Source organism: Musca vetustissima, unplaced genomic scaffold, assembly GCF_032173495.1.
Source record: "Musca vetustissima isolate MV318-11 ecotype Yass unplaced genomic scaffold, APGP_CSIRO_Mvet_v1 utg2483, whole genome shotgun sequence".
NCBI classification, from domain to species: Eukaryota; Metazoa; Arthropoda; class Insecta; order Diptera; family Muscidae; genus Musca; species Musca vetustissima.
Genome location: NW_026886224.1, coordinates 309,183 through 324,160, shown reverse-complemented (window position 1 = coordinate 324,160; position 14,978 = coordinate 309,183). Strand labels below are relative to the sequence as shown.

At 36.4% G+C, this 14,978-nt stretch overlaps 2 protein-coding genes across 2 annotated transcripts in view; both read left to right on the top strand.

Moving 5' to 3' along the window:
• LOC133333764 (transcription initiation factor TFIID subunit 7) overlaps positions 1-14,978 on the top strand; it is a 188,462-nt gene that overhangs the window by 4,588 nt on the left and 168,896 nt on the right. The gene's annotated exons all lie outside the window — the stretch shown is intronic.
• Positions 1,845-13,162, top strand: LOC133333754 (uncharacterized). The gene is made up of 10 exons (XM_061542046.1): positions 1,845-1,869; positions 3,193-4,350; positions 4,420-5,475; positions 6,391-6,774; positions 6,817-7,607; positions 8,341-8,741; positions 8,809-9,025; positions 9,090-9,305; positions 9,370-9,888; positions 13,034-13,162. The coding sequence occupies exons 1-10, from the start codon at positions 1,845-1,847 to the stop codon at positions 13,160-13,162; spliced, it is 4,896 nt and encodes a 1,631-aa protein (XP_061398030.1).

Here is a 14,978-nt window from a genome sequence, read left to right as displayed (position 1 = left end):
GCATTAAATAATATATTTTCATCTGTTCCAGAAACTGCAAGAATGTAACATGTTTTACTACAAAACAAGTGTTCCTTTATGATATTGATGAAAATAGTAAACATAATTAGATTCTTGCAGTGCAGAAACAGAACAATTTATTTCCTATAAGAGCAATTTAGTACATTTACATTATATTGGATTTAGTAAACCCAATTTTATTTTCTTTCCTTATAATATTTCACATGGTTGGCAACATTGCACATCGACATAAGCTGCTCTAAATGGACTACCTGCCATGGTTAATTCTATTGCTAATATGTCAAATAAATTCCTATAGAGAAGGTTAAGCCTTCTAATTTAAAATTTTAATATACACTGGTGGCCAAACCGGAAGCAACTGAAATTGCAAACTAAATAAATGATGTAACTTTTTCAAACATAAGGTTATAGTGAAAGTTTTTCAGAAATAAATAGGTAATTTATTTGCTTAAAAAAAGTTAATGCAATATTTATTAGAAATTTATTAGAAATTAAGAATATTTAGAAATTAAGAATATTCTATGGAAAACTTAATTGACCCAATTTTTGTTTGGTTAAAACTAAAGCAACTTTTTTTATTTTTGAGCATACCTTTGAGGCATTGAATCTATAAGATGCTCAAGTTGATCCTTATATATACTAGACCATCCTGAACCTCTAGCAAGGCGTTATAACTGTTTTTTTTTGTGAATCTCCTTTGATTTTGCTATCTATGACACTATAAAAACTTTTCTATAGGTGAAGATCGGATAATTGTGCTGGACATTATAAAATCCTGATTTTTAACACCCGGACCAAACTTTGACATGTGTTGATGTATTTTTGAGGTTATTGTCATGCTGAACCATTGTGCTTTTCTGTGTATCTATTACTTTATAAATCTCTTAAATATATCAAACATCATATAAAAAGGACCAATGTCATTACTGACCCGCCTCAATGCTCTACAGTACCCTTACAATACTGAGGCCTGACTCTTTCATTTGTAGGTCTTCTCACCTCAAATTTTTTCGTATCTGAGCCTTAAACGGCATTTATATTAGAACTTTTTACCGGGTTAAGGATGAGGATTTATTTGACATGTATACAATGGAATTGACGAAATCCGGCACAATGTAAACAAACTATTAAATATTAAACTTAATTGAACCGGGAACATAATTGGTATATTCCCGTACTGCAGAAATCTAGATGTAATATATCTTCACTGAGTCGGATTCCAATTGATATGAGCTTTTGTGAAAGCCAATATGGCTTTCCGATTCTTTTCAGGAAATAAGTGCCTTTCTTGATGGTTTTCGGGTAAGTAACCCTATATTGTCTATGCTTTGTTTCTGAGTTATACCAAACAGTAACCCTCTCACTAACTCCCTTGAAATCCATATGTTTTTTTTAGTTTTCTGACAATTTTTGATAAGTAAAAAGAGACAATAGTCCTATAGAGCACAATTGTGATTTATTGACTTTTTTTCACTTTCATACGTTTTAAGTGTTTTGTCATTTTTGTTAATATTTTTAGTTTTATTAATTTATGTAAAGATTTCCTTTAATTTCCATTCTAGATTTACAACATAAATAAAATCCAGCAGCAAGCAAAAATCGATGTCTCCAAACAACGACGATTTGCTTGGTTACAAAAGAAAACTATCGATATCCACCTTATCGATGTAATCAGCCATATAGTCATAAATCGATCTATAGAAACCTAAAACATTTTCTGGTGGAGCAACTTGGAGCTAGCAAGAATGTACAAAAGTATTTTATTATTTAAATAAAAACAAACGGGTTATTATCCTCAATTCAATTGGTAATAAAAACAAAAAATGGATTTTCCCCAACAAATTGAAGGTAAATAAGTTCGAAATAGAACAATTCTCATAAAGAAAAAAATATTATTTTAGGATTTTGCATACTTATATCCCTACAAAGTCGACGACAAAAAATCAATTTTCATTGTGTACTTGTGTGTTTTGTGTGAAAAATTGGGTGGCAAATGGGGTGCGTGTATACATCCCCCAAATGTGTAGTGTTGCTATTGTTGTTGTCGGTGTATGAGTATGTGTGTGCGTGTGTAATGTAAAATGCATATGATGACGACGTTCGGTCTAGTGGGGCGATAGAAATGAAACAAGTGGAGATTGGAGTGAGAAAATAATATAGAGTACACAATAAAGGCCAAAAAGGGGGAGGATTTTGTTGGGGCGGGGATGGATATGCATTTTGATGGGATACAAGTGCGGAATCTATTGTGAAATCTAAACGTAGTTTTTCTGTGATTTTCTTTTTCTCCCCTTTTACCGTGTTGTTGTTGTTGTGCATTTGGCCGGTGTTATATTCCAACGATGCAGTCAGTTAGTCAGTATGCCTGCCTGCTTTCTTTGTTTCAAGTGAATATTGATTTTTATTTTGCTCTTCTTTTTTAGATTATTCTTTAAAGACGCAAGAAGAAGAGCATACAATTTCAATTGTTTTTTTTTTACAAAATGATATTTTATTATGTATACTGAATACAGTGTTAATTGAAAAAAATTATGTTGAATGATGCTGGTACTTTATGTGACGATGACGTTATTACCTTATAAGATAATATATAATATTGGAAGAAGAATATTTAGTGTTGAAGCGTTTTATACAATCCGTGAAAGAATTTCCCGAATAAAGTTATAGCACGACTCGTCGGAAAATGTATAACTTCAGAGTTGACACGGCTTTTATTCTTGACTATAAAATAGTAGCATTTCGAAGTCATTACTTTTTCACACAAAACCAAGCTATCCAACTATTCGACATTAAAAAATTTAACACCTTTTATATTTGCTATAAAAATGATCAAAAAGTATACCTATTATTTTTTATCCAAATTTCAATTAATTTAAATCTTGTTTTGTTTTTGTATTTTAAGATACTCATCAACATATACAAATCATCACCACTTCCCACCACCACCACCACAATACAAAGATAATCGGCAACTAGAAAAAAATATTGAAAAAAATCAAATTCCAAAAGTAAACATTAAAAAAGAAACATAATCCAAACCCTTCTATGTATATTGAATACAAACCTCTCCAAGAAGCTATTAATTTTGCATAAAGTTTTCAATACAAAACCAAATTTGCAAAACTTAATTTCTACTCTCCATTTAACTCTGATATTGATATATACATACAGAAACACTTGTGGCTAGATCACCATCGGTCTATGATGTTGTAATGGAATCACCGCTATATGCGGTATCGAAATTCCCAGAAAGTGGTACTCGTGGCAGTTTTGCACTTATGAACGCATTTGATCAGAACAAACTAATTGAGTCGGGAAGTAATTTTAATTATATCGATAAAATGGCATCGAGCATGAATAGTAGCACCACCATGGATGATACCACACCCAGTGATTCGGGTGTACAAATGTTGGATTCGGAATCCAGCGAATTAATGGCCGAGTCCATTACCTCACAAACTGGTTTTGAGTTTGAGGAAAATGCCAAAGCCCCAATGGAGTTGGGACGGGTGGAAAAAGGCCAAAATAAGGATGCATTGATTGTGATACCAGCCGAAGAGACAACGGTAATGGATAGTAATTCGAATATAACAGGAGTGACAGCGGTGGCCAACAATGCAGTTGTTGGGGCCGCCTTAGTGGAAGAAGCCATGACAATAAGTCAATGTTCAACATTCGATACAACCGAAAATATTGTCTATCGGCGTAAAGTACGTAAAACACCCAGTGTGGCAAAGGCGCCCAAGAAACGGGTGTCGTTCCATGAAGATATACTGAAAAATACTCGCACCGATAATATACACATTGAGCATGGTTTTATAACCTACAAGGCGGGTGTACAACGACGTATGGCCCCGGCAATGGGCCAGGCAGGACGTTATTCTTGGTGTTCGGAAGGTGATCGCCAGCGTTCTGCAGAACTTTGTAATTCTCAGGAAGGTGATGAGGGAGATGAAACGGCGGCCGGTGGAGATGGGCCCAAACGTAGAGGTCGTGTGGTATATCGTAATGCCTGTTCCGATGTGCTAGACTACGGCAATTCCGACATATACGATATGAATGAAAGCCAATGCTTACAATACGATAATTCGGGAGTCTTTGAATATGCACCCAATGAAAAGAAAAATGCCGTAGAACCCCCAAAGTCTGCTGCAGCTGAGAAAACGGAAAATAAACCTGAACTTTATAAATGCTCATGTTCCAGTTCGAATTCAAGTCTCGACTCCGATGAAAATGATAAAAATTCAAATGGTGGTCAAAGTTATGGTCAAGCCAAGAGTAACTCCTGTGATTGTATTGGTATGAGTAATGCCAATAATAATATAATTGGTATGTATTCAATATCATCCTTCAATTGCTTCACATAATTAACATTTCTTATTTGTGTTTCTGCCTTAGGTGACAATTGTTATTATTCAGAACCCAATATTGATTTTGATGAGAGTCCACCACGACAAAAATCCGTATGGAATAAGGAAAAGAAACCCAAATCAAGTTGCCTCAAGAAAACTAAATGCCATACCAATATTATACACGAACAAGATCTCAATACTAAAATGAAGAAGTTTAATGTCCATGACATGAACCAGCTACTGGATAACAGCAGTAAAATGATATTTGGTTCATTGAAAAGCATCTTTACAATGCCATTACCGGAACGGGGTGTACCCGAGGGTTCAGAAGATTTACAGGCAGTTGTGGAGTGTCTATCCGAATTGGAACAGACACCAGAACATCATCCAAAACCCCGGGAAATGGAACAATTCGCAGAGCGCCCAGAATCACCACCACTAAAGGCCAAACCATTTCTAAGTAAAAGCCTAGATGGCTCGAAGCAACAACAACCCATTAAGAAATTTGTACACAATGTCGATGAACAATTGAGACGTAACAAGGAAGAAGATATTTACACAGCTACACGACAAAATAGCGATGAACCTCCCAAAGATGTTTCAACGAAAACAACACCCCACTTGGTGCGTCAAATGGAATTTGAAAGTGATACAGATTTGTTTAATGCTGGTGCTGCTGCTGTGGCTGTAGCCACAGCTTCTTCTACTGCCTCATCGACATGTGAGACAACCACTGATCGTACACCATTCCGCAATAAATTCATTATCAACTGTGAGAGTACTGTATTCGAACACACCGGTGTCTCGTATTGCTATGAAACATCATCATTTAATGATCTCAATAATATGGACGATTTACATGGCAGTATTGCTAGTTTAATTGAAAAAGACACGCCCATTGCTCAACCAGAACCGGAAGTTTTGAAAAGTGCTTTTATGACAGCCCCCTTGGCTAAGACATTTTCCAATTTCTTTCGCAGTTTTAAAGATTCTGGAAAGGATAAAACATCACCAAAGAAATTGAATAACAATAAACACAGCAGCAAACAAGCACAGGAAGACGAGGCCAAGAAAATGCAAGAGGCTACAGAGAGCTATTTTGGTATGTTGTTTTTTCTTTTATTTTCGTAAAAGGAGTAGAGAAGTTATTTTTGGTTTGCTTTTTATGTTCTATAGAGGCTAAATGTGTCGGTAAATATGTCGTCTGTAATCAGAAGAATGTTTTGAATAGGTCGATAATTAAATATCTACCGTGGGTTTTTAGCTTCGAGAATTATTCATTTCAGAAGATCTTAAAAAGGGATTTCTATACCTATATGATTTTTCGGTAATAATTTAGAACGCCTAAAGCTATTCAAAAGCTATACAATATCCTCTATAGATATATTCATCTTGACAGAATTCCATAGTTTATTTTGTTAAAAGGCCTACCGAAAAGCTTCTGGTCTGCTGCCAGACCTTCCGAACACTTTTACTGATGCCACTTCTTTCAAATACCTTTTACAAATCAAATTTTTTATAGAGTTTCTAGATATAAAACCTTTTCTGAGGCTTTAACTGATACAAGAGGTACAGAAGGTCATATTTAGAAAGAAAGTTTTCTTGAAATTATCCATAGATTGAGGAGGTCTTCCTTAGATATTATATCTGTTAAATTGAAATTGAAAATGTATATTTAACCTTCCAAAAGTATTATTATGATTAGGGACCTTTCAGAAACTTTTTATGTTTCATATAAATCTAAATTAAAGAGTTCTTAACAATTTTTTAAAGACGGAAAAGTTTTTAGAGGTATTTAAAATTTTAAGAGCTCTTGAAGTTTTTCTATAGACAAAAGAGATTCGGCAGAACTGCTATGATTCATAATTTCTGCTAAAAAGATTACGAATCTTCCATAGTATTTCTATATATATTTGTTTATGTATCGCCTTGTGTTTCATACTTTTCATTTGTCCCATTTTCCTTTTATGTTCACTATTCGGAATTCGAAATATCTCATCTTGTCTTCCCATTACAGCACTTAAAATGCCCAAACGTAACAGCGTTGCAAATGCAGTTCCTTTGGCTAGCAGCACACCAACAAAATTCCCCTCTATATCATCATCATCGACCATATCGGAATTAACAACAACTACAACTTCCAATTCGGCACAAAATCATCAAACGGCAGCACAGCATCACAAATCGAGTACTTCCCTAACAAGTGGCATTGCCAGTGGCACTGGCAGCAGTGGCTTGCCATCAACACCACGCGGTGAAAGTCTTGCCATCGGCACCGATCTACGAAGTAATCTCGAAAAACAATCACGTCATTTACCCTCGCCGATTAAGAAACGTTTAAGTGTTGCTGGTTCTACACTCATACAACAACATCCACCACAGAGATATGGTAGTAGTGCCGGTGCCCAACAACAGCAGCAGCAGCATCTTCAGCAATCATCAGCATCGCAAATGCATCAAAGCAGTCTTCATGCCGACATGGCCATGTTCAGTCCTGATCTATATATGATGGGTGCTCGTGGTGGCAGTGGTCGTGACTCAAAGAGTACCATCTTAAGTGAAGAATTCGATGATATTCTGACCATAACAACCGATACGGAACGCAATGAAAGCGACATTGTTATTGTTGATTATCAAGATGTCAGTGACCGCAGTAATGGCGGTGCTGCAGCCATCGAATATGGTAATCTCTTGAAACCGCCACAACCACCAGCTAAAACATCGTTGATAAATCGTTTTCTACGCAACGTCACGCAAAAGAAAATACTCGAGTCGTCGATAAGACGTAACAATTTCTTTGCCCAGAAATTGAAAACGGAACAGAAACTCTTCACCGGCAATTTGTATGTGAAAGGTGCAAAACCACGTAATTTGGAGTTGATTGAAGATTTAAATGCTGAAATTGCTATGGAAATTGAAATGTCAGGGGTTAATTCACCACGCAAAGAATTGGCTAATTTGGAGAGTGATTTACCAGGAGATTTGTCACGTTTCGAGTTGGGTATTGGTGAAATATCTATTGATGTATTTGCCGGTGTACAATTGAGTATTCTAAAAGATGTCACTGAACAATTGATGAAAGTTTTCAAACTATATACTGGTTATAGTAAAGAGGGTTATATGACACCGGTATTGGTGCTATTAACGGATAAATCGATATATGTTACGGATCTGGTACGCAATCGTTTGTGTTCGAAATTTGTTTTGGCCTATCGGGAACTGGATGTTATATTGGTAAGTTTATAAATGGTCGGTAAATTAAATAGTTTTCTTCAAAAGATTATTTTTTGTAGCAGGTCCATAAAAGTCGATTGTTTGTGAGGGGTTTTATTAGTAAAAACTCCAAAGTCGTTATACACATTTTCAGATATAATCTAAAACTTCTGAAGTTATTTAAAAGCTATAATATATTTCACAGTTTATTCTGCTAAAAGTTCTGCGAGAGGTTTTCTGAAATGTGTACGTTTTCTGCGGTCCGACAGTCTTATTGAAGTCTTAAAGAATTAGTAATGAAGACAGCATAGAATGTCTTCTCTAAAACGACATTCTATTGCAGAACTATTTTTCATAAAATATTTTCTTATTTTATAGCAACCTTTTACATTGAAATTATTTTAATCGGGAAACTTCCAATAATTTTCTATAGGCTTTCTAAAGATCTAGTACCATTCTATAAGCCATCATCTACTGCGGAAGGCCTCATGGAATACCTTTTTTTATTGAGAGCCCTAAGTCAAGAATATCTCATTGAAAACTGTTATACTTAAGAACTACAGTGTCAAGGCTTCGTAGAGGTCGGGAGTATTTTCTTGTTTTATAGCATCCTTTCATAATATTGGAGTTATTTTAATCGAGAAACTTCCAACAATTTTCTGTTGGCTTTCTAAAGATCTAGTACAGCGGAACTACAATTTGAAATCTAATTTTTTTCTTTTAAATAATTTCTATATTTTTCCTTTACTTTCAGATGGGTCCCTATGGTAACACAGTTTTGCTCTCGAATAGCACACGGGATAAACAACAAGTTCTATTGGCCGGTGGTCCATATCCAGCAGCAGGTTTAGTTGCTAATTTAGAATTGTGTGCTCGGCGAAGTGGTTCCATACTACCAGCTGTTGGTCAGCTGACACTAGACCACTTAGCCCCGTTACAAGAATTTGTTCGGGAAAATTCATGTGTGGGTAAACATGATGCTTGGATGTATTATGCCGTGGTTAATGTACCCGGCTCCGCATTGGGTGAGACTGGAGAACAGGAACCTTTGGGACCGCATGCCAAAGGTTTTCTAATGCATCGACGTGTCAAGGAAAATATGAGCAATACCACATCTAAACAACATCCATGGAATCCGGGATATTTTCTATTAAAGTATGGATGGAGAGGAAGTAAAAAATGATTTTGAAATTAATTTTTAAATTTAATTTTTATTTTATAGAGCTGGCGTATTGTACATGTTCAATGATTCGACACAAAAAATACCCAGTTGGGCCATGGCTTTGGCCGAATGTCAAGGTGCCCGGAGAGCAGTAAAAGCCCAAAGGCCTCACTGTTTTGAAATAATGCTGAAAAATAAAATGCTATTGCAGTTGGCGGCACCCGATGAATATGTGGCCTCCGAATGGTTACAGGCTTTATTGCAGTCGGCAAGTGGGGTAGGAATCCTTTTCTTAAAAAACATAAACTTGATTTAATGTATTTTTTTATTTTTTTTTGCAGCTCTTTGAAATGCAAGAGAAACACAAGACATTGGGCTGTACTTTGGTGGTGACACAAAATCACTTAATAACTCTCCGAGAGGACTTTACTGCTCCACTTCGAAAGCTAAAGCAGGAGGAAGAAAATAATACTCTAACCAAAACGGAAACCCAATCTTTAAACGCTACAAATACAACAACAGAAGAAGAACAATATTTACCAGAAACTGGAAGTTTGGTAAGTTCAAAATAGCTTACAAAAATATTCCAATTATTTTAAACTGATTTTCTTTACTTTACAGTTAAGCTCTGCCATGAGCACTCCAACACGTAACACTCTACGTTCCGAGTCATCGATAAATTCAACACCAACAAAGCTTTCGCAACTATCACGTTCCACAACAACATGTAATACCACTTTGGCATCATCGTTGGCTAGCAATAATGTCGCCATTACACCAGCATATTTTTCAATGCGCTCAACAGTAGCTGCTGCAACATCTAAGCAACTTATTGCCGCCGATACTCAACAACAAGACAGGCAACAATCGCAATCTACAACACCACCACGTTCCAGTCGCCACAGCACCATGAGTAGTGTTTATGGTAAAAACTCTGGTTTAGAGATTTTAACATGCGCCGATATCAAAGAAATGACTGGCATTAAAATACCCTCACACACCGATACATGGTGGTGTATTTTGGAATTTTCATGTCAAGAGGTACGCGAATGTTCGGATGATTTGGTGATATTCTTTGCCAGCAGCACCGAAATGCAAAGATTTCTACGTTTGCTGGAACAGCTGTGGCAGGCTAAAAATGTAAGTTTAATATATAATTTTTGTTTATGTACTTAAAACAAATTATTGAAATGCAGGAAGTGGAAAAATTGAACACAATGACAAACTACTATCAAACTTCGTGGTATTTTGGCACTGATTTTTGTTTCATTTCTTCTAAAAAGAAGTTCATCCAGAATGTCTAATAGCTCAATTAAAGAGTCTCCGGCTCACCATAGTAAAACACACAAAAAATGCCCTATACTAGCAAATCCTTCTTCTCGGGAAATTTTATAGCAGAATAGCTTTTTTGGAATTCCTTTTCTTCTTTAGTAAAATAGGCCTCTTTTTTTAAACGCAAATTTTCAATAAGATTTCTATAACTTCAAAACATTCCTCAAGTCCAAATGAAAGCTCCTCAATAATTCAGTATTTAATTGAGAAGTGTAAGAGAGACCAGGAATTATACTTTGAAGGTCTTCAAGAGGTCTCATCACCTCTGAACGCCACACTTTCCTTAACCATAAGGAAGTAAACTGGCAAGGTTTCAGAGAGTTTGCCAACCTGCGCTTCAGAGAACTTTCCATTTGTTCTGATGTACGGCTAGCAGAAAGGAAATTCCGTGACATCATTGCTGCTGCAACGTTGGTTACAACGTTCTGAGGAAGGATCGCACCAGAAGTGGAGGTGGGGGCCTAGCACCACTCTGTTCAATACAGGCCTATCTCGCTTGAGCTTGACTCTAGTGACCCATATATAGAATGTTAAATGTGGTACAGTCGATGTGGATGTGCTTAACGTGTACATACCGCCGATTAAAAGCTGTGAGCCGCGTTATTTGCCAACATTAGTTTTCTATTGGAGGACAATAACCGTCTGGTGTTAGGAGATTTCAATGCCCACCATGAGTTGTGGCATTCCGTCCTAGGTAATGACCAGAGGGGAGCAGTGCTTGATAGCTTCACGTTCTGCACGGTAAATGAGGATGCCCCACCAGAATAAGGGGAGAGTGTCACAGTTCACCAGACATAACCATTGTGTCTGATAAATGACGACAACTGACAGCCTGTCATTTCTCTTGGCTCAGAACACCTCACCATGAAAGCCAACTGGCAAGGATTCACAGATTTCAACCTCCGGCGCTTCAGAGAACTTTTCATTCCTTCTGATGTACGGGTAGCAGAAAGAGAGATGAGACCAAATTCCCTAGCAGAAGCAGTTGGTCTATCAAATGAGCGTCATCGATATAACTCCCTAGCAGAACGTCGGAAACGGTGTGAGTAAACTATGGACAGCGGTTAAGTCACTCGCGTACCCTGTTAAGAAGGATGATAGGACTTTAGTCACATTTATCGACGAAACTGTGACTGATCCGAAGAGATGCGCAAGTTATTTTAACCGACAGTTTGTCGAGCATCCCGAGAGCGGCAGTGTGAAGCGAAAAGTACTACAATTCCACTGAGGTGTATAGTTTTACTCGGCCAACGTCTGTCATCTCAGCCCATTGTGTAAAAGCAGTAGTGCTGCTGCCACAACAACAATTCATATAAGATATCTTCCCGCCGAGGAGGTACCACCACCCTTTATAACGGGTGATGCTCCATGTGTCATCCGTGGTGCTAAGTCATCTAAAGCATTATGTCCCGACGGAATATCCATGGTTATGCTGAAACTGCTGGACGAGGCTGTATTTAAGTACCTGACCAATGTCCTCAATTTGTCGATAGCCATCCACATCGTTTCCGAACAATGGACAGGACAGTTACTGCTACTGAAGCCAGTCAAGGACATCATCTCTACACAAGGACGTCATCTCCACACATATATAAGTGGAGGACCAGAACTAGCAGTGTCATACATCAATGTTGGTAGTACATGACCTAAAAAAAGCCTTTGATACCATCAATCATGCCACATTATTTGAGGACATCGAGAACACTTTTGAAACGGTGGATAATCAATTATGTGTGTGTACGCCAGTCGTACGTGGAGTTCCGAAATAAAAAGTTCAAATCCGGTAGAGTGAAAAAGAAAATTCCTCAGGGTGAAATTATATTTCCGGAACAATTTAATCTCTACTTTTCCGGCATTCCACGCCCTCCAGACGATGTATTTAGATGATTATGCGATCATGACGTCAAGTCCTATCGTTGAGGGCATATGTGTAAAGTTGAACGCTTATCTCGTCGAGATGGAAGCCTTCTTCCACGCGAGGAATATGGACTGCGGAGATAAGAATGTCGTTGAATATGCAGGTCGAAGGGCATACAATTTCGACCACAAACTACTTCAAAATGTTCGGGGTAACATTCGATTATGTTCATATCGTCCGCTCAAACCACAGCAATCTTCGATAAGTTGAAAAGTAGAAACGAAGCCCTCAAGTTGTTGGCCGATAACTCTTGAACGCAGATAAGGAAACCTTGTTCGCCTCTTACAAGGCGATAGGTTGGTATGTGGCCTGCGAATACTAGTGCCACGCATTTGATATGTATTCAGGCCTATCAAAACGACACCTTGAGAACTGCAACCGGGTGCATCCTCATGACACCAGTGGAACATCTTCATGAAGAGATGAATATCATATCTTTAGTCAGCTTCAGGTGCAATCATCCTAACCAGGGACGTACGCAGGGGGTCGGCCCGGGCCCCCCAGAATTGAATTTTTTTTCACAGGAAATTTATGTTTGCAACAGCGAATTTTTTCATTTTGTACTACCGGGTGGATAAAACTCCCCCAACCAGGCGTGTCTGGAAGGTTGTGTATGACCTAGAGAGAGGTCCAATGTTAAAAAAAGGAGACTATAGATCAGGTTGCCTATCGAACAGGTCGAAATAGCATTCATACTGATGCAGTAGCCGCAGCGCTGAACGGAAACAGATTTAATGTCGTCATCGGAGCTCACACTCATAGCCGCTGAAGAACGTCAACAGCCCAGACAAATCAGAGTAGTTTTGGCTAAATTACGTTCAGGATGGTGCAGTCGTCTCAATTCGTATTGGACACAGGTGCCGGATGTCTACCCAGCATGTGTTACGGGTCCTCATACCACACTGCACTTATTCAATTGCCCAGCCAAATCTACTCATCTTACCAAACCGTTTATTGCACAAACACCTTACTTTTCGTCATTCAAAAACTTCGAAGTGTTCAGTGTTAAAAAATATTTTCTTTCTCTATTTTCAGAATGACTTGTTCCCCATTTGTGTATTGGATGAAGATGACATCATAGCTGAACAATGCACCATGCTCTATATGGATATAAATCGTTCCTGGGAACCGCTGCTATCGGCTGCCCTGGGCTATCCTATATAAAAAACAATGCTTGTTACAAAAACACAATAACTAATAGAAGACAACAACAACAAGAAAATATTTTTGAATAACAAACTTCCTTCTCAATATTTATACCAAAAAAGAAATACTATTCCATATTCCCCATCCCCCCTTTAAACAATGAAAAGAAAAATAGCAAAAAAGTAAAGTATTTCTATATGCTTGACAATTATGCTGATAATAATTAAATGCATTCCAATTAGGATGCTAATTGGAAAAGATGTGGCAGGCATGCCAAAGGCAAAGTTTTAAAAGTCTTAAAAAAAAGTAATCAAAAAAACTAGCTAGTCACACAAATTATTATTAATGATGTGTTTCTTTCCTGTGGGCTATGGCAGCAGCAGAAGAAGAAGTTTATGATAATTTTAGTTTGTAGGAAAAAAACAACAACAAGTGATTTATTTTTGGTATTATAACCATTTTATGGATTCTTTATTTAATGTGAATTTTTACTGTTTTTTTAAATTTTTAAATTAAATAAGTATTAAAGAAGGTCTCACGTTGGGCGCCAAATAAAGCAAGCCCCACTATGGGTTGCAATGAGGCTTGCTCACGTTGGGCGCCAATAAAGGAAGCTCTCACGTTGAGTGCCAATGAAGCAGCCCAACGTGGGGTCTGCTCCATTGATGTCGAGCTTCTTTATTGGCGCCCAACGTGGACCTGCTTTATTGGCACACAACGTGGCAGCTTGCTTTAGTATTTGAATTTGTAACATTTTTTCCATTGAAATCATTTTGTAATTTTTTTTGAATATGTGATATTTTGTTTTATTTTATTTTTTTAATTAATATTAATTTTTGATATTAAAAAAATAATAAGAAGGAAATGCAATGGATCGTAAATTTGTTAGTTAGAGAATAAGTCGTTTTCTTTCCATGAATTTGTATATAGATATAGAAAATGAAGAAGAAGAATATGAAAAAATTGAATAATGAATTATTTAGGTTTTGTAAGGCAAGAAGAAGAAGAAGAACAGCAACAATTTAAATCCATTGCTGAATTATTAATTTATTTTTTTAATGGATTTATTGCCTCTCTCTTTAATTTATTTTTACAATATTTTTTTTGTAATGGAACAGCAAACATTCTCATTCGTCGTCGTCGTTGTGTCTGGTACATTTCATTTACATACATATACAATTTTTTTTTTAAGATAAACCAATTTTTTTTTGCTAGAATTTACTTTCTCACCTTAAATAAGTAAAACCATTTCAGCCAAGCTGTGTATTAATTATTAAGTTTTTGTTGTTTCGAATAATAGTTTTTTTTACATTATTTTTTTAGTTATATATTATATATAAAAAATGCAATTTTTTCTGAATTACTAATTAAATAACTGGCACAAAATATAATTTTCTAAGTTATAATAAAAAATAATTAAATGGATTGTACAAAAAAAATATATATTTTCTTTTTCTTTATAAATAATGTACGCTTACCTAAATTTTGTGTATTTTTTTTTGCCCTATTTCTTTTGGTGCTTCTCTATACAAATCTTTTGAAACAAGGCCTTAAAAACCACACAAATCTTTAAAAACCCCTCCTATGCCAAACTCAAAAATTTCTCCCCACTTAATCAAAATTTAGTGCGCTTTTTTTCTCCCACCCAATATGTTTGTTTGTATTTTCTCCTCTAACTCAACAAAAAATTAATTGAAATCAACCCCCACGTATTATACCGAAGAATATCTTCGATAATCGTCGAACAACAAACAAATAAACAATAAATCTATTATTATAATTATTAACTTAAAAAAACTTAAATATTATACATATAAATATATATATTTATCAT

What these genes read in the sequence shown, in the direction of transcription:
- LOC133333754 (XM_061542046.1), top strand. Translation starts at nt 1,845, where the DNA reads ATGGATTTTCCCCAACAAATTGAAG. An exon ending in TACCAGAAACTGGAAGTTTG is followed by an intron (nt 9,306 to 9,369) that starts GTAAGTTCAAAA and finishes TTTACTTTACAG; the next exon opens with TTAAGCTCTGCCATGAGCAC. An exon ending in AGCTGTGGCAGGCTAAAAAT is followed by an intron (nt 9,889 to 13,033) that starts GTAAGTTTAATA and finishes CTCTATTTTCAG; the next exon opens with AATGACTTGTTCCCCATTTG.